The 24,465-nt window shown below is 42.6% G+C and overlaps 1 protein-coding gene across 1 annotated transcript in view; it reads left to right on the top strand.

Moving 5' to 3' along the window:
- The window catches only part of LOC109920158 (papilin-like), a 32,605-nt gene that overhangs the window by 6,916 nt on the left and 1,224 nt on the right, over positions 1–24,465 (top strand). Inside the window, exons 7-12 of the mRNA XM_048600488.1 lie at positions 2,250–2,571; positions 6,524–6,661; positions 8,170–8,297; positions 11,850–12,128; positions 14,015–14,123; positions 15,498–15,658. Of these exons, the coding sequence (XP_048456445.1) occupies positions 2,250–2,571; positions 6,524–6,661; positions 8,170–8,297; positions 11,850–12,128; positions 14,015–14,123; positions 15,498–15,658 (1,137 nt within the window). The remainder of the gene's footprint in view (positions 1–2,249; positions 2,572–6,523; positions 6,662–8,169; positions 8,298–11,849; positions 12,129–14,014; positions 14,124–15,497; positions 15,659–24,465) is intronic.

Here is a 24,465-nt window from a genome sequence, read left to right as displayed (position 1 = left end):
CCCTTATCTTTAAACTATGACCCTTGGTCCTGGACTCCCCCACCATCAGGAACGTTCTTCCTGCATCTAACCTGTCTAGTCCTGTTAAAATTTTCTAGGTTAACCAACTTAATCTCGCCTCATATGTCAGTTCTGCAATGCCAGGAATCAATTTGGTGAACCTTTACTGCACTCCCTCTATCACAAGAACCTCCTTCCTCATAAGGAAACCACACACTGTTACAGCTGATGGCTCACCAATGCCCTGTATAATTGCACAAGACTATCTTGTTTCTGTACTCACATCCTCTTGTTTATGAAGGCCAACATACAGTTTGCCTCCTTTACAGCCTGCTGCACCTTGCATGCTTACGTTTAGAAACTGGTGCACCCAGATCTCGTTGACATTCCCTCTCTCAATTTCCAGCCTTTCAAATAATAATCTGCTTTCCTATTTTTTGACCAAAGTCGATAACCTCACATTTATCCACATTACACTGCAGCTGCCATGCAGTCGTCCTCTCGCTCAGCCTGTCCAAATCCCACTGCAACATCTGTACATCCTCCTCACAGCTCATCCTTTCAACCAGCTTGTAAATATCGTTTGCAAATTTTGAGATATTACATTCTGTTCCCCCATCTAAATCATGAACATACATTAGCTGGGATCCTAGTACTGAACCCTGCAGTATTCCACTAGTCAGTGCCTGCCATTCAGAAAAAGACCCATTTATTCTTACTCTTTGTTTCCTGTCTGCTTACCAATTTTCTCTCCAAGTCAATACCGCCAATCCCATGTTCTTTAATTTTACACATTAATCTCTTACGTGGGACTTTGTCGAAAGCCTTCTAAAAGTCGAAATAATCCATGTCCACTAACTCCCCTGATAATCCTCAAAGAATTCCAGTAGATTTTTTTTCAAGCCATGATTCCCCTTCTGTAATTCCTGACTGTGTCTGATTCTCCCACTGTTTTCTAAGTACTCTGTTACAAAAACCTTGATAATGGATTCTAGCATCTTGCCCATGCCGACAACAGGCTCACTTATTCCCCGTTTTCTCTCTACTCCCTTTTTAAATAGTGCAGTAACACTAGCTACTCTCCAAACTGTAGAAACTGTTTCAGAATCCTATTTCTAGGGTTACTTCCTTATGTACTCTGGGATGCAGATTATCAAGCCCTGGAGATTTATCAGCCTTCAATCCAACTAATTTCTCCAACACCATTTCCCTACTAATACAGGTTTCCTTCAGTTCCTCCCCCTCTCACTAAACCCCATCATTTCTGGTACTTTAGTTGTGTCCTCATTTGTGAAGACAGAAGCAAAGTATGAATTTCTTTTGGCAGTCATTTCTTCGTTACCTGTTATAAATTGTCTGTTTCTGACTGTAATAGATTTACCTTAATTTTCACCAATCTTTTCCTTTTACATGCTTATAGAACTTCTTTAGTCAATTCTCATGTTCTCAAACTTCCCTTGTAAGACATGGTTTGGCCACTGTTCTCTTTGCACTCTTGCACCAGACAGGAATAACCAATTTTTGTAATTCACCCATTCACTCTTTGAATGTTTGCCATTCCCTATCAACTGTCATTGGTTCAATACTGTTTCCCAATCTTATCATAGCCAACTCATGCCATTGCAGTTTCCCTTATTAAGATTCAGGACCCTAGTCTCAGAACCAATTACCTCACCCTCCATTCTGATGGAAAGTTCCATCATATTCTGGTCATTCATATCTAAGGGGTCTCTTGCAACTACATTATCAGTTGTTCCTTTCTCATTGCATGATACCCCATTTAAGATGACCTGGTCTGTTCTCTAGTTGGTTCCGAAAGCTATTGGTTCAGAATACCATTCCATATACATTCTAGGAATTCCTCCTCTATGGAATTGTGACTAATTTAATTTGCCCAATCAAAATTCGATTTCAAGTCACCCATACTTACTGAATACCTCTCTGATTTCTTGTTTGATGCCATTCCCAACATTACCACTACAGTTTGGTGATCTACATAGCATTCTCACAACTTTTTTTACCCCTTGGTACTTCTCAATTCCACCCAAACAGATTCTACATTGTCTGAGCTAATAGATTTTCTCAATATTATGTATGTTCATACCCAGTCTAACCAGTAAGCTGTCAGCCATGATTATATTGAGTTGGTGGAGCAGGCTGGAGGGGCTTCAATAGCCTACTGCTGCTTCAATTTCCTGTATTTCCATGCACTCCTTGAGGATGTGTTTAATGTTTGCTGCGTTTTGCAGTTTATCCAGCTCCGTGCCTGCTGCTGAGCGCTAATGGGCCCTGCACTGATTGGACAGTCCGATGGTTCTTCATCCCCGATGCGGCGCTCTGTAACCGCTTCTGGTATGGAGGCTGCCATGGCAACATGAACAACTTTGAGACGGAGGAAGAGTGTGAGAGTCGGTGTAAGCAATTGGGTCGCGACCGTGGCATGAGTAGGCCAGACGATCGGGCTCCCTGGTGGTCCCCACACCTAGGACGACAGTCTGAGTCCTCCCTGCTTCCTACACGGGCTCCAAACAGAGGCTCAGTCCAACTGCAGCCACACCATCCCATTTACAGGTAGTGCCGTTGTTATCACTTCACATGGGAGCACTGCTTCCTCTCTGTCATTTTATACAGTCACGCAAATCATGACGGACTTTGGGAAAATAAATTGGGAGGAAGTGCCAGGAGGGTCAGTAACCAGCGGACTGACAATTAAAATAATTAACAAAAGAAGCAGGAGGCAGCCACAGCTCCCTCAGATTTGGTCAGAGATGGGAGGGGTTTGACTTCTGAGTGAGGCAGGTTTAGGGATCCAGAAGGTACCATTGGAGGAGTCTCAGCTCTTTTGCATGCCTCCAACAGAGGTTTGAAGTTCTGGCTAACTGTGTACTCAGGAATAGGGACTGTAGGGAGGATGAGCAAACTGATCACAGCACCATATCGCAGGAGGCCTTTCAAATGAGAGGAGGGAAGATTATAAGCAGCTATGGGCTAAACTCAAAAATAAGGCACCACAAAGGAAATAACCTCTGGATTACTATTTGAGCCGCAAGCAAATTGGTGTAGGTTAAATAAAATGAAATTGTTAAATGTCCATGATCAGTGTAGGAAGGATGAGTTTTGGGACACTGCAGCCAGACAGAAGGAGCTGTACCACTGGGACAGTCTTTGCTTGAACTGCTGTCCTCCAGCGGGTCTAAACAGATCTATTACACCGGGCTGGAAACATAATAAGGTGATGGGGGAAAGGGGGAGGGAGGGAGAGTGATGGGAGATTTAGAAACTTTAATGAAAAGAGAACAAGGCAGTAGTGCAGGGTAAATGTAGGGAACTGTCACCCCTCACTGGGGCATGTGCTCGGAAATCAAGCTCTCACTATTCCCAGAGTCATTGCAAAAGTTAAAGATTTTGGAAAATGCACAAAATTCCCTAATTTATCCATCTTCTAGACCCAGAAAACATGGACCAGGTTTCTGTGCTAAAAAAGAATTACTTTTATTACAAATAAATGATTCTAACTCCAGATAAACAATTATGAACCATTGATGTGTAAGAACCCACTTGTAAAGTCCTCCCTCAACACGCACACATAGACAGACCAAAAATACATGGATGTCATGGGTGGAGGGGAAGATCGGGAAGGCAGTTCACTGGCCCTAGCGCACAGGGTTTGTTGAGATGGTCCTTTTGCTGTTCAGAATGCTGCTTCTCAATCTTCCTTCTCCAAGTATTTTCAATTGTTTGCAGAATGCTCAGGGTGATTGATTCGCACTTACAAAAGTTTCAGATTTATTAATTAAAAAATCACAGCTTACAGCAACTAATGAGGGAGAATAAACTGGCTGTCTTCAGGTTTGAGATGCTTTTTACTGAAGAGCAAAAACAGGTCCATCCCTTCTAAAGATCTGTTGGCTTCTGCCGAACATTGACATCCCCAACCTGTTCAGCTATTTAGGAGTCAATCTCGTAGTTAAGGGGCCTTTGTCATTGTCGCCATTTCACAATCATCTACGTGCTGCCAGCAAAATCTCCATTTGTATACCTCTCCTGGCTCTAGCTCATCTGTAACTAGGCTTTCCCTACTGAACAAGCAGCTGAATTAGCAGCACTTACAATGCGTAACTTGCCTTTAAAAAGTGTAGTAATCCTATAACAATTCTCGGCTTTTAAAACAATCCTTTTCCCATTTCAGACCACAATCAAAAATACAGGAAAATAAAATGTTACGGTTGTTACAGGATTGACAATCAGAATGTAATGTGAAGTGACAGGTTGTGGAAACATATGTGTGCACCTGCGTAAAGGGTAAAACAGCTAAATTAAAGGCACTTCAATTTGTTGCAGGGTGGAGCTAGGGGAAAATATTTACAGACCCCAACAATAATAGTCAGACTAGGACAAAATACATGGCAAGAAACAATAAGGGCCTGTCAGAAAATTGCTGTAATAATCACAAATTCATTTCATATAGACTGGACAAATCAAATTGGTAAAGGTAGCCTGGAGGATGAGTTCATAATGTGTTCAGGACAGTTTCTTGGAGCAGTATGATCTCGAGCCACTCTGGGTAACAGGCCAATTTCAGACCTGGCATTGTGTTACAAAATAGGATTAATTAATGCTGTCTTTAGTAAAGGTCTCTCTAGGCAAGAATGATCATAACATTGATAGACTTTCACCTTGAAGATAAGAAAAGAACCTAGGTCTGACTCTACTATTTTAAATTTAAATAAAGGCATTTACAAAGAAATCAAGGCAGAGCTGGTTACGATAGACTGAGAAATAGATCAATGTTGCAGACATCCATGGCTAAGGATGTTAAGGATGCTATCAAATTGAAAGAAAAGATGCAAAGATTTATAGTAGGCCAGAATATTGAACACATTTTAGAAACAACAAAGAATGATTTAAAATAAAATTAAGGAACAAATTTAGAATGAGTAAATGAATCAAAAATATAAAAACAGACAATAAAAGCTTCTATAGGTATATAAATAGTAAAACAGATGTCTTTAGACAATGAGGTTGGGCAATTAATAATAGGAAATAAGGACTGGAAAGATTTTGAACAAGTTTTTTGTAATGTTTCTGTCTTCGCTGCAGAAGAAACAAAATTGTGTCCAAGAATAGGAGGCAATCAAGAAGCAAAATGTAAAACTAAACACCATCACTCAAGACAAAGTAATGAGACTAAAAGCTGACATGTCCCCATTGCATACCCAGACCCAATGTCCTCCATCCTAGGATCTTAAAAAACATCAGATTTATGGAATTACTATAATGCAGGAGGCCATCTGGCTCATCATGTCTCCACTGGTTACCTGGTGCCAATCTCCTGCCTTTTCCCTGTACATTAATTCTATTCAAATAATCATCCAATGCCCCTCTTGAATGCCTCAACTGAACCTGCATCCACCGCATTTCCAGGCAGTGCATTCCAGACCCTAGCTACTTGGTGTGTGAAAAAGTTTTTCTCACATTGCCCTTGCTTCTTTTGCACATCTCTTTAAATCGATGCCCTTTCATTCTTGTTCCTTTTGCACACAGGAAATTTTATCCCTATGTACTCTGTCCAGCCTGTTTATGATTTTGAAAATCTCCATCAGATCTCCCTCTCAGGTGCCTTCTCTCCAAGGAGAACAATTCCAACTTCTTCAATCTATCATCACTGAAGTTTTTCATCTCTGGAATCATTCTTGTAAATCACATCTGCAATCTCCTAATTTCCTATAATGTGGCACCCACAATTATATACGGTACCCTAGCTGAGGTCTAACAAGTGTCTTGTACAAATTCAGCATCACCTCCTTGCTCTGGTACTCTATGCCTTTATTAATAAAGCTGAGAACACCTGCCTGCTTTATTAACTGCTCTCTCCATTTGTCCTGCCACATATAATGATCTGTACACATATACCCGCAGGTCCCACTGTCCCTGCGCCCCTTTTAGAATTGTACCCCCTTTTTTATATTGTCTTTCAATATACCTCCGCTGAAAGCCCACCTATCCACCCAGTCCACCAACTTGACCATGTCCTTTTGGAGTTCACTTGGAAATTCAAGCAGCTGCAGAGATAGTGGATACATTGGTTGTAATTTTCCAATATTCCCCAGATTCTGGAAAAGTCACAGTGATTGGAGAACCACACATGTAGCCTCATTGCAGACACTGACTTCACTCCATGTTTACTTAACGCTAATTTGGACTTCGCAGGACTATTTAACTTCTCAAGGGCAACTTAGATGGACAATAAATGTTGGCCCAGCCAGCAACACCCACATCCCGTGAATTAATAAAAAACATACCCATTCTGTGTTAGGTCATACCATATGGACAGTATAAAATATCACGATGGTAAGCAATATAGGAGATTGTGATATTGTATTAAATAATTAATTCAGAGCAGCAAATCGGTGTCAAATAACTTTCAAAATCACCAACCATTAATCCTTCAATTGAGATGCACTTGACGGGATTTGATTGTGTTATAATTTTCAGACTGAACTAATATTCCTTTCTTTCCCAGGTTAAATATCGACAGACCTGATCCTTCTTTGGTGAGTTCCCGGCCAGGACAAACTGTGAGGTTACTGTGCAGGGTTGATGCATTCCCATCTCCTCGTATCGAGTGGTACAAAGATGGAAGACTGTTACTTTCAGCAAGGTCAGTTCAGCTATCCTGAAGATTTTTTTTTCTTTATTCATTCACAGGCTGAATTCACGGGCATCGCTGGCTAGGCAGCGTTTATTGCCCAGCCCTAATTGCCCAGAGGGCGGTTAAGAGTCAACCACATTGCTGTGGGTCTGGAGTCACATGTAGGCCAGACCAGGTAAGGATGGCAGTTTCCTTCCCTAAAGGACATTAGTGAACCAAATGGGTTTTTCCAACAATCGACAATGGATTCACGTCACCATTAGACTGTTAGTTTCAGATATTTATTGAATTCAAATTCCACCATCTGCCGTGATGGGATTCGAACCCGGGTCCCAGAATGTTATCTGGGTCTCTGGATTAACAATCCAGCGATAATACCAGTAGGCCATTACCTCCCTTTGATATCTGTGGATAGGCTATTCTAGCATCTTAGAGCTCAGTATGCCAAATACTCATTTCAGCTGAACTTTATATTCTGTTATGGCCATTGTCCCTTACCGATGACAAAATAGGAGGAGTGGGCCATTCAATAAATCAATGCCTGATCTGTTTGTGTTTCAGATTCCACATTCTCAGGTACCCTCAATTCCCTGCCTAACAAGAATCTATCCACCTCTGTCTCAAAAACATTCAAGGACTCCACCTCCACCACCTTCTGAAATCACAGAGTATTCAGGAAAAAAAATACTCATCTCTGTCCTGAAAGGATAATCCTAATTTTAAAAACAGTGCTCCCTAGTTCTGAACTGACCCACAAGAGTGAACATGCTTTTCATAAAAACCAAAAGAACGGTGATTGCTGTAAATCAGGAACAAAAACAGAAGTTGATGGAAAAGCTCATCAGGTCTGGCAGCATCTGTGAAGTAAAATCAGAGTTAATGTTTCAGGCCCAGTTCTGAGGAAGTGTCACCAGACCCGAAACATTAATGCTGATTTTTCTTCACAGATGCTGCCAGACTTGCTGAGCTTTTCCAACAACTTCTGTTTTTGTTAACCTACTTTACATGTCCACTTTGTTATGACCATTCAGGATCGTATACATGCCAATTAAATCACCCCTCACTTTTCTAACTCCAGTGTAAATGAACTCAGCCTGGCCCTGGTATCCTCACTGTCTGTATTGAATGCGGAGTTTTGAGCATCACTCATTGTACACCTCAGCATATCTTAGAGTGAGAATGCACAACAGGGACTGGGAAAGTAAGCAAGAAGGGACCTGCTAGACCTCTGCAGCCACGAAGCACTTTGGAGAATAGATTATTATAATGTGGGAAGCATACAGCAAGATCCTACAAATATGGTTATATTTTAGAGATGTTGGTTGAGGGATAAATGTTGGTTAGGAGATGGGTGGGAACTGCACTGCACTCTGTGATAGGAGCAGACCATAATATCTCTTGTGAATAATGGCATCTATGCCTATGCAGTTGTCCCTCAGCACTGTGCTGCAGACCAGGGGGATGTTCCTGTTGAACTGCTGGCTCCAGCCTGGTAACTTGTTGTTCCTCACGTACAGACACAGACAGCAGCCCGATGGATCATTGCTGATCAGCTCGGTCCGGGAACAAGATGGTGGATTGTACACCTGTCGAGCATCAAATGGACACGGTCAGGCATCTCGTCAGGTTCAGCTCAACATTCAAGGTACTGTCCATCCATGTATGGGTGTGTGCGTGCGGTGTGTGTGTGTTGGGAGATTTGACCTCAAACACTGAATCTGAAAGAGCTGAGCTCCTGGGTGTTATGATATTAATGTATAGGTGATCAGGCCCCGCACTCTTCCAGTTACACCAGTTGTTAAAGGTGTTGGTGCAATCACTTGTACAATACTATTGATAGAACCTAGGAGTAGAGCCATTCGGCCTCCATACTCCTACTCTACCATACATTCTGATTAGTCTTGATCATCGTGAATCTCTTTCTTGAATGTATCCAGTGACTTGGCCACTACAGGCTTCTGTGGTCAAGAATTCCACAGATTCATCACGCTCTTGAGTAAATAATTTGTTTCTTAACTCAGTCCTAAATGGCCTACCCCATATCCTGAGTCTGTGTCCGCTGGCTCTAGACTTCTCAACCAGAGAAAGCATCATCGTTTCTGCATCTAGTCTGTCCAACTCTGTTAGAAGTTGGCATCAGACTTCAATCAGATCAATCCCCCTCTCATCCTTCAAAATTTTAGTGAGTACAGGCCCAGTCAAACCAATCTCTCCTCAAAGGACAATCCTTCCATCTCGGTATCAGCCGACTGAACTTCCACTGCATTCCCTCTGTGGCCTACCTTGGGTGTGAAGACCCAAACTGTATGCAGTGCTCCAGATGCGGTCTCACCCAAGGCCTTGTATAACTGCAGTAAGGCACGCCTGATTCCAAACTCTCATGCTCTTACAGTGAAGGCCAGTGTACAATTTGCCTTCCTAATTGCCTATCTACTTTCATTGACTGGTGTACAAGAACAGCCAGGATTTTTTGTACATTCACAGTTCCCAATATGTCACTATTTAAATACTGCTTTATCTTTTCACACCAAAGTCATAGAGTCAGAGATCTACAGCACAGAAGAACACCCTTCAGCCCATGTTGTCTGCATCAGTCAAAAACAACCACCTAACTATTCTAATCCCATAAAAACCAAAAGAACTGCGGACGCTGTAAATCAGGAACAAAAACAAAGTTGCTGGAAAAGCTCAGCAGGTCTGGCAGCATCTGTGGAGGAGAAAACAGAGTTAACATTTCGGGTCCGGTGACCCTTCCTCAGAACTGAGTGCTCAGTTATCACAATTTTGCACTTAAATACTGCATAAATGTTTTGAGGGTATTGGCCTCTACCACTCTTACAGGTAGTGAGTTCCACCCTCTGGGTGAAAAAGTTTTTCCTCACATCCAGTCTTCACCTTCTGCCTTAATCTGTGTCTCCTAGTCATTGACTCCCCCCGCCCCCCCCAGTCAAGGGGAAATGTTTCTTCCTGTCTACCCTACACCTCTTATAACTTTATTAATCATGCCCTCTCTCTGCTTTAAGAAAAACAGCGCCTGTCTGTTCAATCTCATCTCTTCATGATTGAAACTCTCTAACCCAGGCAATATCCTGGTAATTCTCCTCTGCACCCTCTCCAGTGCTATCACATCCCTCCTCTAATATGGATTCCAGCATTCCTAGCTCTAGCTGTGACATTCCTGTCTTTTTCAAATGCTCTGATAGCTTCAGTGCTTTCCCACTACCTCTGATATTTGATGTAAATACCACTGATTGTTAAAGTGACTGCACAGACTATTTCGAGGCAGCTTCCCTCATGCTAATCACATGCTAATATTCATGAATTGCAAAATACTTTGTGGTATTTGCTAAAACTGCACTGTTCACACTTCTGTAAATTGTAGCTGTTTTGACTCTGTCAGCACATAATTTCCTTATTTAACAAAAACCCTTGTGTTTTGTACAAACTTGTGCTCATTGAGAAAGCTGACTATGTAGTGTAAGTGAGACTTGCCAATTCTGAAAAGGGGAGATCGTATTAATCTCCCCAAAGCAAGTCTAACACACAGCAATATTTTCTGATTGGGATTCCCATCCACCGTTCCAGATTACCGCAGCATGGGGTCATCCTCCACCAAAGTTGATCTGACCACTCTCGACCAAAAACAGATCTGCAAATAAAATGCAAACAGGAAGTGCTGGAGAACCTCTGACAGTATCTGTTGAGAGAGAAAACATAGATAATGTTTTGAGTCCAATATCACTCTTCTTTAGAACCAGCTCACTCTGTTTCTCTCCGTACCGATGTGGTCAGACCTGCTGAGTTTCTCCAGCATTTTCTGATTTTTATTTCAGATTCCTAGCAACTTCCATATTTTGCTTTTATTCTGCAAATAAAATGCCGATTCATGCTTATTTGCATGTGCCTCCTTGTAAAGCTAGCTAACTGGAGTGTAGACACCTGCATTTGGGTGAATGTGTGTGTGCGTGTGCAGGGTGCTGGTATTTGTAATGTTGGTGTTCCCTTGTGGAGATGGTGGCTGGGGAATGCAGGAATTGTGTTTCCTTTTCCAAATGAGTTTCTAATCCCTGACCACATCAAACATCATCATTCATCCCAAGCGGAATAGCCATCGGTTAATCCATTTCCTACCACCCAGTGATATTGAGCTTTTCCTCTTGAATCTGCGGACTTCAGACAGAACGGCGAAATGGGCAAATAGAGCCCAATGCAAGAACTGGGCAGTGATATCTGTTAGAAGGAATGATATGAGAATGGGAATGACACGGTCTTAAAAAGGGGTCAATGAGCAGAGACCTTAAGTGTCCCTCTCAACTCTTTCAAGTTAGAGTTAATGAAACAGAGTTACTGGAGTTTGGAACAGAATATAAAGACCTGCTACAGGAAGAACGTAATTTAGTTGGAGAGGGTTCATAAAAGATTTACAAGGACGTAACTGGGACTGGAGGGTTTGAGTTACAACGATAGGCTGGGACCATTTTCCACTGGACAGAGGGTGGTTCGTACATGGAATAAACTGTCAGAGGACGTTGTAGATGTAGATTATAACATTTAAAATACATTTAACCTGATAGGTAAATAGGAAGGATTTAGAGGGATATGGGCCAAATGCCGGTAAATGGGACTAGTTTAGTTTGGAGAACTTGGTAGGCATGGACAAGTTGGATTGAAGGGTATGTTTCCACGCTGTATGACTATGACCAGGATGTTGTGGTTAGACCTCACAAATCACTGCTTAGGCCCCAGCTGGAATATTTTGGATGTGACACTTCAGAAAAGACGTAGGGCCTTTTGGAACGGTGTAGAGCAGGGTTGCTACAATATTACCAGGGTGGGTACTTTGGTCAGAAAGAGACAGCGGAGACACTCAGATTGCTGTCTTTGGAAGAGAGAATGTGTCCTGAGCAATTAGCGTTTCTTCCTTGGGATAGGAGTTTTTGGACTGACTGACAGGCCCCCTCCTGTGCTTTGTGATTCTAGAACCCTGTCAATGTCTGACCCCCCCCCCCCCCCCCGCCCCCCTTTGATTGTAAACGTTTAGATCAATGCTTTGTACCCTTTCTGTTTTGTTTGGAAACGCTGGTGGATGATGTTTGAGAATTTGGTCAATGCTTTTAGATAATCTCGACTGGGTATTTCCGGGAATGTTGGGCTTTCTACCTTTGATTTGTCTCTTGTGCTGTTTCCCCATGTCCAGCTGCAGCTCACATCCAGCCCAGCATGTCTGTGATCGAGGCCTGGGTTGGCTTCTCAGCCCAGCTACCATGCCCGGCTGAAGGATGGCCAAGACCCCGGGTGTTCTGGGAGAGAGATGGCACCCGCATTGGACCAGCGGCCCAGCCCCGGCTCACTCAGCTGGATGACCAGTCTTTACGCTTTACCTCAGTAATGCCCAGCGATGCAGGGGAATACGTTTGTGTCGCCCAGAATATGGTGGGACCGCTGCAAAGGATGGTGGTGGAACTTAAGGTCAAAGGTTTTTAACGATGGTCAACTTTGCATTTCCAAGGCTGGTCGAACCGCGGGGAGATGGTTGTGAGCTTGTGCCATCTCGGTGTGAGAATGCTATATTGAGATTGCAGCCAGGCCAGGCTTTCTCCCTCTCATTCCTCAGATTGCCACTTCCACTGGCATGGTTCAGGCAGGTCTCACTCTAGATGGTGAGGCAGACTTTCCCACCTAGAGGGGGTGAGAGTAAGAGTGCTGGCAGAAGTATCATCTTTTTTTTTTGGACCCATCAAATGTGCATTTCTGTAGAATCTTTCAGTAAATGAGGACGCAACACACAGCGAATGAAGTCCTTCAGAGGTGTCATACTGTAGGAAGCCTGAGGGATAGTCTGTGCAAAGCAAAATCCCACCAAAAAGCAATATGATGATAACCAGAAAGTCTCTTGTTCCTGTCAACCAAAAATTGCTCTGTTCCCTGAAACAGTGTGATGGGACCTTTGACCTAGACCTGAGGTGGTGTCTTAATTTCATGGTGTGCATCAGGACCCCAGTCCACCAAAGTCTCTCTTTCACTGAGGATAACAGTGAGGTTAAGCCTACTCAAGGTCAATGTCTTCACTCTGTAGTGTTCAAAACTGATCTCAGATACTGCTGGAAAAACATAGTGATACCACAGAAAGCCAGGGGACCAACAGCATAGAATTAACCAATTCCTTCCCTGGCTCCAGTTGTCCCGATGTGAGCCAAAACCAAGCTGAGCCCAGAAAAGTGCTTATTTAATAAAGGTCAAACGTGAGTAATGAGGCTCTTTTAAAACATGTGCATAGCACCCCCAGAACTTGTAACTGAGCCATGGAGGGTAGGTTCCAAATTGATTTTGTGGAATTAGTTTCATTAAAGCATGTTAATCTTTGTTAGTTTTATGTAGTACAGCAAGGAACATTGCCACAGCTCCCGATTCAAAATCCACACCAGGACTTATTGACAGTGGAAGATGCATTTGTAGTATGGTCAAACAGGTTGATTGTCAGCCTGAAAACACTGACAATATACCTGGTAACAGGAGGTAGGCGGCTGTGAGTTTTCTAGTCAGCCATCCTGCACAAGGCAAGAGCAAACTGTTGTTTACCCATAAGCTTGGACCAACCATTGGAGGTCTGTGATCCAACACTCAAACAAGGACGAGGAACGGAGCCAGTCACACACACCCAGCAGGTATGAAAGGTTGCAGTTCATGGCATTTTATCACAAATTTTAGCCTGACTTTATTGGCTTAGTGGCTTCATGTGGATGGGGCCGTGGTGTGGTGACTGTTCAACGTGGACTTATTACCATTATGTCTATATTTGTCCTCCCTGTCCTAGAACCCACGTCCAGATGGTTGGTACTGTGGGAAGGTAGTGTGTTGGCATATACAGGACTTGCTGGCCTGCATGTACTTTACCTTCCCCCGCCCCCCCCACCGCTGTCAGGTGCCCAGGGGCAGTATCATACTGTTCTGAACGTTGTGATTCCTCACAATATAGCTTCTGTTAATCACATTCCTTCAGGCCCTAGCAGTGACCTTGGAAATAGTGTGAGGGAGCATTCCCTTTGCCTTCTTGCAGTGTGCTTTATTCCAAGGGACGAGAGCCTTTCTCCAACTTGTATCCCTCCTTGAGTGTCAGAAAAAGTTGCTGCTGTTCTCTGTCGCAGTCTTGTGGTAGAGTTGTCTCCTGCAGTGTGATGTTCTTTCTCTGAGGACTCTGTGAGGTTTTAAGACAGGACCGTTTTGGACAATGGTGCATGGGAAGCCACTATCTTGGGGATACTGCTGATGCTCACCTTCCTCCTTCTCCTCAGTGCAAGAGAGATTACAAATAAAACACACCATGTCTTTAACAAGACATAAGTTGAGTTTTATCTTCACCAGGAGAACTGAAGATCACTGGACCACCTCAGGATCTACATGTGGCCTTAAGGGGAACAGCAGAGTTTCCGTGTGTGGTGTCTTCTTCCAATGCTAATGTACAGTGGACAAGGTAAATAAAGTATATGTAATAAATTGCAACCCAGCTGCTTTAAACCTATGACCTCTAGAGTCATAAATTTACACAGCATGGAAAATTACCCTTCAGTCTAACACATCTGTGCTGACCAGACATCCCAATCTAACCTAGTCTCATTTGCCAGCATTTGGTTCATATTCCTCTAAACCCTTCCTATTCGTATACCTATCCAATTGCCTTTTAAATGTTGTAATTGCACCCACCTCCACAATCTCCTCTGGCAGCTTGTTCCGTATGTGCACCACGCTCTACGTGAAAAAGTTTCCCTCAGGTTCTTTATAAATCATTCCCCTCTCACCTTAAACTTAAGTCCTCTGGTTTCAAACTCCCCTAACCTGGGAAGAAGATCTTGGCTATTCATCTGATCTATGCCCATCATGATTTTGTAAAACTATAAGGTCACCCCTCAACACCTACTCTACAAGGGAAAAGTCCTAGCCTATCCAGCTTTTCTTTATAACACACATTCTCCAGGCCTGGCAACCTCCTTGTGAATCTTTCTGCACCCTTTCCAGTTTAATAACATCTTTCCTGTGGCAGAGCAAATGGAATTGTGTGCAGTACTCCAACTGTAGCCTCACCTATGTCTTGTACAGCTGCAACCTGATGTCCCAACTCCTGTACTCAATACTCTGACCAATGAAGGCAAATGTGCCAAATGCCACCTTCACCAGTCTGTCTATCTGTGACGGTTCTTTCAAGGAACTATGTACCTGCATCCTGGATACCAGCCACATTACTATCGCCTGATCGTCTGGTCATTAGTTTGTTGCATCTGATCCTGCACACACCTACTCTTTCCTACATCACAACAGCGAACACATTACCAACAAAGTGTTAGATTGGTTGTCAAAGATTTCGGAGTAGCCATGGTCATGGAAATCACTATATAAATACAAGGTTTATTTTGTCACTCACAGTGAATCCTTCACCATGAGGGAATTCCTCATTGATAAGTGAATCAGAGTCAATGATAATCAACAGAAGACTGCATTTATTGCTCAAACAAACCGTTCATGCTTCTCCTGGTCTTCTCCTTTTCCTCCCTCACCTCCACAAAAGTGATTGGTCCATACAGCACAGAAACAGACCCTTCTAACTTGTCCACGCTGACCAAACATCCCAATCTGACCTAGATCCTCTAAACCCTTCCTATTCGTGTACCCATCCAGATGCCTTTTAAATGTTCTAACTGCATCCACCTCCTCTGGCAGCTCATTCCATACACGCACCACCCTCTGTGATATGTATAATGATAAGAGTACGCTAATAGATAGCGGTGGGAGTGGTGGGAAATATTTGCTGAAAAACAGTACAATTTCTGAGCTGGTTGTCATTGTCCAACAGGAATGGAATCCCCCTCCGAACAGATGGGGAGCATATCTACGTTTCCCCAGATGGTACTTTGACTTTGCACAATGTCCAGTTGGACGATTCTGGGACTTACACCTGCAATGTGTACAGCGGCTCTCACTCGGTCAGTGCCAGTGCTGAATTGACCGTCACATGTGAGTAAAACAGAAGATGATAACAGCTCCAATTACATGGGGTTAATTTTACAAATGTATCACGAAATCACGTTCCCCCCAACCTCCTGGTCCAGATTTTGCGAAGCAATTGATTCAATCTTTTAAATATACACAGTAATTCATGTGACTACGGATAGCTACTGAATTGCAATAAACTACAGCATTTCCTGATCAAGGGTATCAAGGGAATTCTGGAAATCCTAAATCAGTGTGTGTTACCTCTGCAGTTATCTCCAAGGTGCAGAGCTGATACCATCACACTCCTGAAAGCTGGAGCAGAGGGGGAGGGGGGAGCTGAAGCTGATGGCAAGACAACATAATTATTTTGCTGTCCAGCTTCAGGACCCTGATCTGGGTGTTGGGTAGGTCCTGAACACACTCGTACCATCCCTACTGGGTGCCTCCTGTGCCAGTTGCTAACTTCTGCTACTGGGAGAAACGGTGCTCCTGAGGCAGGGACAAGATCTCAGGAGCTTGGACAGAGATGTCAATATTTAGGGAGCGCAGAAGCAGATCTCTTTGTGGGGAGGAATTGTTGAGGTTGTGATGTAGCCAACCTCCACCCTGACTAGCACCTCCAGGTAGCTGGCAGTCACACCCTGTGGTGTAATGTTAGTCCTATACAAACATTTGGACTTTTAATCCTGCAAATGAGCTGCCCATGCCCTTTGAGCTGGCAGCTTATCTAACTGTCAGCTTGGCACTGGGAAATTCTGTGTCAGGGAGATGCCCTGATGTGAATTCCTACTATTTCACTGACCCCATTGCCTGTCTAGAACCTGGAAAGTTTCCACCCACTACACTGGTACACAAGCGACTGAATCCATCCGAGGTTTCAACAATGTTCAAATTCACCTCAGTCCCCAGCTGAGGAAGAAAGTCACAAAAACCAGCAAAGGTACTTGCTACATTGCTATACACCCACCCTGGCACACTAGGAAATCAAGGCAAGTTGCCAAAATCTCACCAGACCACAGAGCTGCTCTCTCATTAGAGAGAGAGAGAGAGAGTTGGGGGTGGTGGGGGGGTTACTGATGGTGATTTAACCTGAGGGCCACCATACGTCAGGCAAGGGGAAGAGGTTAAAAAGGAAGAGTCCTTCATGGTACCCTCAGCTGGTGATAGGAATTGAACCCACGCTGTTGGCATCACAGCAAACTGAATTAACCCAATTTGTCCGTGAATACAGGCTCAAATAGTCCAGTGCCATTCGAAGGTAAATAATCTTACCTTACTGTACATAGGGGGAAGCAAACAGGATTTGAATTAAATAAATGTGGTGGTGTTGGTAAAGGAAATTGAACTCTGCACTTCAATTTCACAGGTTCCACTGCAGTCCTTTTCTAGAAACAGGTGTTTTAGACTGAAGATGCAGAAACGATTATAACCAAGTCACAAATGTTAGTTCACCTTTTGCTTACTCATTAGCTGGAGATATTAAGTCACAACTAGAAAAATCTGAAGGAACAAATTATGTACCTGGTAAAGAGCCCCTTCTGAAACAGGCCAGGATTCTCAGTGATGTGGATTTTATATCCAGTTCATTCAAGTCATAATGTAAATGTGATTTGGCACAGTCAATGCCTTTGTTGAAGATGTGAATTTGTAATCATATGTTTGGATTGGAAAGCATGAGGGAATAGGGGATAATCCCAGCTGATAACAATCATGCACGTGAAAATTACTCTTTAACTTTACTCCTTACACAACCCAAGCTGTTCCCGATCATAATTAATAGTGAACTGAAAATCAATTTCAGCACGTGGTACATAACGCTGAAATGGACACGGTTGGATAGATTCTCAGGTTTTTGTTACGTGATGGTTTTTTCAGCCCCGGAACCAGAGCTGCAGCTGACAGACCATGATTCGTCGTGTGTGGATCAGCCAGAACTGGCTAATTGTGATCTGATAGTACAAGCCAATCTCTGCTCCAATCAGTACTACTCCAGCTTCTGCTGTTCAAGCTGCTTGAAGCCACGGTCAGAGGGCTAATGGTGGTGTGCACAGGCAGCAGTGGGTCTCAGGTGATGGCTACCATTTCTCTTTCTCTCTCTGTTGCTTGGGTGAGCTGATTAACAGATGTTTTCAGGCAATCTCTTAGAAGTTGTGATTATCTGGTTGGTGACATAACTAACTAAAGGAAAGTAGACAGCTGACTGTCGCTGTTTCTACTTTGAGATTGGTGGCCATTTTTAGCATGTAGTAAATTAGAGACCCCTCATTAAAACAGACTGTGCATGAGTTAATAATCAAATCATCTGCAGCACCCAACTATGAGCACGGTAGGAGAAAAATAAATCAAATGTTTTTAACTCCGTCACATTTAACCTCAGTGCCCTGTCCTTCCTTGTACTGGATTGAGGTGGGAATCCAGGCACTAGATTGTTTTGTATTACCCCTTTATGCCTCAGACCCAAGAGCTGAGATGAATTTTAGTTTGGAAAGTTCCTCAGTTTTGTCTCCTTATTTGTCAAATAGTCCATACTCGAGAAATGTCAAAGTAGCAAATAAATACGTGTTTAGCACGAGAATATTTGAAATTAGGGGCATCGTGTAGGGTCAGACTGTAGGTCATTCAGCCCCTGAACACTGCTCAGCCATTCACAAAGACCATAGTTAATCAGGGTATTAGGACCTCAACTCCATTTTCCTGCCTGTCCCTTAGCTCCCTCATTGATCAGATATCTAACTCAACCTTAAATATATTCAGTGACCCAGCCTCTGAGAAAGACAATTCCAGACTCTCAACCCTCAGAAGAAATTTCCCCTCATCTCCACCTTAAAGTAGGATCTTCTATTTTTAAACTGTGCCCCATTAGTTCTAGATCCCCCACACAACGGGAAAAACCTCTCCATATTTATCCTGTCAAACTCCCACAATCTTAGACTCAGCCTCTCATTCTTCTAAACCCCACCAAGGTCCAACCAACCCAATCTTTCATCAGAAGACAACTCCTGCTTGGAGTATCACTGCTCTGCTCTTTCACAAGTCTGCAAAACTTTACGAAATGTAACAGTTCTGAAACCACAAATCTATCAGCATTTGAAGCATAAAGAGTTTTGTCAATGTGTAAAATATGGTTAACTTCTTGTTTCCTTCGAGACCACCATGTCTGACATTTTGCTTTCCTACGAAGCCTTTTTCTTCCTTGTGCTCATTTCCAGGAGGCAAAACTGGACCATTTAATCAGAGGTCTGCTCACGCCAGAGTTTTTAAATTGGTAGGAATCATTGTAGAGAATTGCCTGGAAATGCCCTCTTTCCTTTGACTTGATGCCTTTACTAGATACCTTCAAGTGCTTTTGCTTTTATCCAGCTGTACTAACACCATTTAGTTTATGAGCACTGCTGGTGTGTTTTATTAAGTGCTTCCTTGTAGGGCTTTCTCTCCCAAATTAATTCAGTTATCCTGATGAATCTGCTGCTAGTTTAACTCTCAGCCTCTGCAAATTACATTTCATAACCAAATTTCATTTTAAGCTTGTCATGCAAAGTATAACTTCTAATAAGTCATGTTCATTTATGGGAATAAGGTTATTTCTAAGTTACACATTGTCCTCCAGCTTTTGTTCAGCAATGTTGCTATCTTTCTCCTCATCCATGTGAGTTAAAACGTTCAAGATCTCAGTGAAGACAAAATAACTGGCCCACAGTGCCAGATATTTTTTTGTACATCAATTAGTAGGGAATAAGGTGCAGCAAGTTTCTCTCCAGGCATGTTTTAATTCAGAGCTTTAGAATAAGCCTGACTGGCTTGATTTGTTTAAACAACAGCTTCTAAAAAAAATATGTGACTGTGATTTCTTCTGTCCATCCTTGGAGCAGCCAATACAGTCAACCTAAGTTTCGCTGCCCCCCCCCCCCCACCGCCAACCTTGATGGTAACTTAATTCCAATTACAATATATACCACAAATGAACTAATGCAGACAGAACTGTGGTTGTAAGGGCAATTAAAAAAAAAACTAATCCATTCATATTTGTTACTTAACATTCTGAAGCATGGTGAGTCATCTACTCTGAATCTAAACAGGTTTGTTTTGCAGAATACAGCGCATTGCTGGCTGAAAGATCTATCCAATTGGTCTCAGTTCCCTGCTCTTATCCTTACTGCCCCCACAGAAAATATTTACCTGAATCCTTTTTGAAAGTAACTACAAAATTACCTTTTGGGATGAGAACAACGTGCTGTGTAGTTTTTCTCATTTCCCTTAGTTTGTAAATCTGTCACTGACTGTTCTGCCACTGGATGTTTCAGCAGCAACTCACTCATAATTTTTAGTCAAGGCCTTGGAGAGGTGTGCTCGAGCCTGTACATTATAACTCATTTACATAATTTGGTTTTTTGTATCCTACTGCACCCCCCTCCCTCCACGAATCCAACTGTTTTAAAAGAGCCTGATCAACTTCTCTTGCTACCTCAAAAAGCTTCATATACCTGACCCCCAGATCCCTGTTCCTGTAGCCATTTTAAAATTGGGGTGAAAATATGAGGCAGCATAAACTGCAAAATGCATCACTTCATAACTGCCTGAATTAACCCGATGTCTGACCATCTCACTGAGCTACAAAGTACAATGGGCCACTTCACAGCTGCAGATCAATCCTAAATTAATCTTGAACTAATGCTATTGTTTAATACCAAGAAAAACAGGAATAGGAGTATGCTGTAGGGTTCCTTGAGCCTCTGCACCATTCAATAGGATTCCTGCCTTTTTCCCATAACCCTCGATTCCCTGGCTGATCAACAATCCATCTTAGCCTTAAATATACACAAGGACTCTGTCCCCACAAGCTGTCTGTGGTGAGGAGTTTCAAAGACTCTCAACCCTCAGAAGAAGTTCCTCTTCATCTCAGTCTTAAATTGGAGCACCTTAATTCTGAGATCATGTCCCCTGGTTCTAGACTCACCCATGAAGGGAAACATCCTCTCAGCATTTATCCTGTCAAGCCCCTTAAGAATTCTATATGAGAATCACCCTTCCTTGAAATTCCAGTGACTAGAGTCCCAATGTATTTAGCCTTTGCTTATAAGACAATCCCTCCATACCTGGGATCATCCTAGTGAACCTTCTCCAAATTGCCTCTAACGAAACGATATCTTCCTTAAAGGGACCAAAACTGCTCACAGTACTCCAGATGTGGACTCACCAGTACCTTGTACAGTTGCAGTAAGACATCCCTACTCTTATATTCCCTTGAAATAAGGGCCAATATTTCATTAGCCTTCCTGATTCCCTGCTGCACCTGTGTGCTAGCTTTGTGTTTTGTACAAAAGCCACCTCAAGTTGCTTTGTGTTGTAGTTTTCTGCAGTTTTTTTCCTCAATTCTGTGTTTTAAGTTCTCCCTTCCAAAATGAACAACTTCAAGTTTGTGAACTTTTTCAACTTTTGCCCACTTACCAAACCTATTTTTGGTGTCATCTACAGATTTGGCTACAATACATTCACACCCTTCCGCCAAGTCATTAATATATATTATGAACAGTTGCAGTCCCAACACTGATCCCTGTGGAACCCCACTGGTCGCAGATCACCAATGAAAAATTTTTCTGATGAAGGGTCTAGGCCTGAAACGTCAGCCTTTCTGCTCCTATGACGCTGCTTGGCCTGCTGTGTTCATCCAGCCCTGCACCTTGTTGTCTCGGATTCTCCAGCATCTGCAGTTCCTACTATCTCTGATTCAGTACTCTCAAGTGATGGTGATTGTACGTAATTCTTACCCTGTATTCTTTAGTATTAATGGATATTTAACGTATCATCCACTGTAAAGAGTGATGTGAAACAGCTGTTAAATCCTCTGCCATTTCCTTGTTCCCCTAAAACTATCTCCACAGATTCATTTTCTGATGGGCCAATGTTCACTTTGACCTCTATCTTCCTTCTTCTAGATTGAAGATCTTATCGTCAGTTTTTATATTCTTTGCTAGTTTGCCCCTTTTGTAGTCGTCCTTTGCTAGAATCTGAATTTATCTCAGTCCTCAACACAGTTGCTGACATTTGTCTCCTTTACTTGCTTTTTCTTTCAACTTGATACTATCCTTAACTTCCTTACTTAGCCATTGTTGGTTTATCCCTTACTGGGATGTATTTTTTCTGAAAATCAAGAACTACCTTAAACGTATGCTGCTGTTTTTTGTCCATCATTCCTGCTAATGTGTCTACCCAATTCAATGCAATTCCCTTTATTCAAGTTAAACACAGTTGATTTCAACATTTTGTTGTGTTATGATCACTACTTCCAAGAGGATTTTTTACATTAAGGTCATTTATTAAACATGCCTCATTACCCATTACCAGATCCAAGATAACCTTGTTGGCTCCATGACACATTGCTCTAGGAAACTATCCCTAATATACTTTGAATTTGTTGTCATAGCTACCCTTTGCAATTTGATTAACCCAATCAACAAGACGATTAAAGTTACCCATATTATTGTTCTGTTCTTCTTACATGATCCTATTATTTGTGGATTGTTACCTTTCCTACAGAGTAGCTACTGTCTGGGGGTCTGTACACTACTCCTACTGTATTAGGAGTCACACACGGAAAGATTTCCTTTGATCCAACCAGTTCATGTCGAACAAAATCCCAAACTAAACTAGTCCCACCTGCCTCCTCCTCGTCCATTTCCTTCCAAACCTTTGCTATTCATGTACTTATCGAAATGTCTTTTAACCGTTATACTGCACCCACATCCACTACTTCCTCAAAGTTCATTCCATGCGCGAACCACCCTGTGTAAAAAATTTGCCCTGATGTTATTTTTAAAACTGTCTCCTGTCACCTTAGAAATGTGCTCCCTAATCTTGAAATCCCCCATCCTAGGGAAGAGATACCTACCATTAACTTTATCTATACTCACTATTTTATAAACCTGTACGAGGTAACCTCTCTACCTCCTATGCTCCAATGGAAAAAAAATCCCAGCCTACCCAGCCTTTTTTGTAACTCAAACCATATCCTGGAAGGTTTGAGTAATAAGAAAGGATAGATAGGCAACATCCTGGTAAATCACTAGCTTAATAATATCCTTCCTTTAATTGTGTGATCAGAACTGGACACAGTACTCCGGAAGGGGCCTCACCAATTCCCACTCCCTACCTGCACTCACCTATCACCGTCCTACCTACCTTCCTCAGCCCCACCCCTCCTCTATTTATTTCTGAGCTCCCTTCCCCTGCCCCATTTCTGAAGGGTCCCGGCCCAAAATGTCAACTTTCCTGCGCCTCTGATGCTACCTGGCCTGCTGTGTTGTCCCAGTCTGTCCAACCTATCTTTGTAGCTAAAATCCCCCATAGCAGGCAACATCCTGGTAAACCTTTTCTGTACCCTCTCCAAAGCATCCACATCCTTCTTTCTACTTCACCAGAATCATATTTTTTATGGAGATAATTATTCATGTAAAAATGTGTAGTGGTTAATCAATACATTTCTGAAAAGAGCATATTAATGAATTAAACAATACATTATTGAACTACTGCCCTTTTTATATTTCTACAGATTGACAAAATACAATAAACTACTGATTACAGAAAATTTAAGAACCCTTCCTTGCTACTAAAATATAATAAAAAGCACTAAATATGATCCTTTCTCTTGAAGATTAGAAATCTCCAGTATAAATTTATTTATTAGGTGATTGTTTTTAACTCATGTGATCCTTCCAAAAGAAAACCTGCTGAATTCTCAAGAGAGTTGCAGAATTACTATAGCCTAGAAGCGAGGGAACCATCGGACATCATCCTGATCCTGCCCAGATGTAACCCATTCAGTCTGTACTGGTCCCACCTCTTCCAGAACTGGTCCAAATGTCCCAGGAATCTGAAACCCACCCCTTGCACCATCTTACCATGCATGTATTTATCTAGTGCATCCTATTTATACTCCAACGTACAGCACTGGTAGTAATCCTGAGATCATGACCTTTGAAGTCCTACGTTTCACTGTATTTCCCTATATTCTGCTTTAAAGACTGCATCCTTTTTTTTGAAGCCTTTGTCATTTGTACCAATGTGTACTACGACCACTGGCTGTTCACCCTCCCCTTCCAGAATGTCCTCTAGCTACTCCAAGACACCCTTGACTCTAGCACCAGGGAAACAACATACCAGCCACACAAACGCTGTTTATTCCCATTACAATTGAAAGCCCTTCTAACTATTGCATTCCTACATATTCTCCTCCTCTGCTGTGTAGCAGAGCCAATCACGATGCAACACTTTTCGCTGTTGCTGCTTTCCCTGGAAAGGCCATTTCCCTCCCCCAGTCTCCAACAGTATCCAACGCGATATATCGGTTTTTCAGGGGAATAGTCATAGGAGACTCCTAACTGCCTGGCTACTCCTCTTATTCTACCTGGGGGGTCACCCATTCCCTTTCTACGTGCGTAGTTATGGCCTGCAATACTATTCACAATTCTCTCAGCTTTGCAGATGCTCCACAGTGGCCCCACCCACCAATCAGCTCCTGGAGTTGCAGGTGGAGACAGTTCCTGCACACATGCTGATCCCGATAACGTGCCCAGTTTCTCCTCATAGAGCAAGAGCAGCACATCATGACCTTGAGCTCTCCTGACAGGACTTACCCCTCTGGAATAAACTTTTATTCACTCTTAAAATCAAATAATTTCAATTACTTCAAATTTTTTTTCCCTTACACTTCGCTACAACAGAATATAGCCCTTACAAACTATGAGCAATAACTGTGGGTCAGTACAGACTGAATGTTTGTACCAATCAGCAGCACCCACTTGCCCTGTGTCACTCTTGAATCCTGTTGTCAC

The sequence above is a fragment of the Rhincodon typus genome, chromosome 8, assembly GCF_021869965.1.
Source record: "Rhincodon typus isolate 14 chromosome 8, sRhiTyp1.1, whole genome shotgun sequence".
NCBI lineage: Eukaryota > Metazoa > Chordata > Chondrichthyes > Orectolobiformes > Rhincodontidae > Rhincodon > Rhincodon typus.
This window is presented reverse-complemented; position numbering and strand designations above follow the sequence as displayed.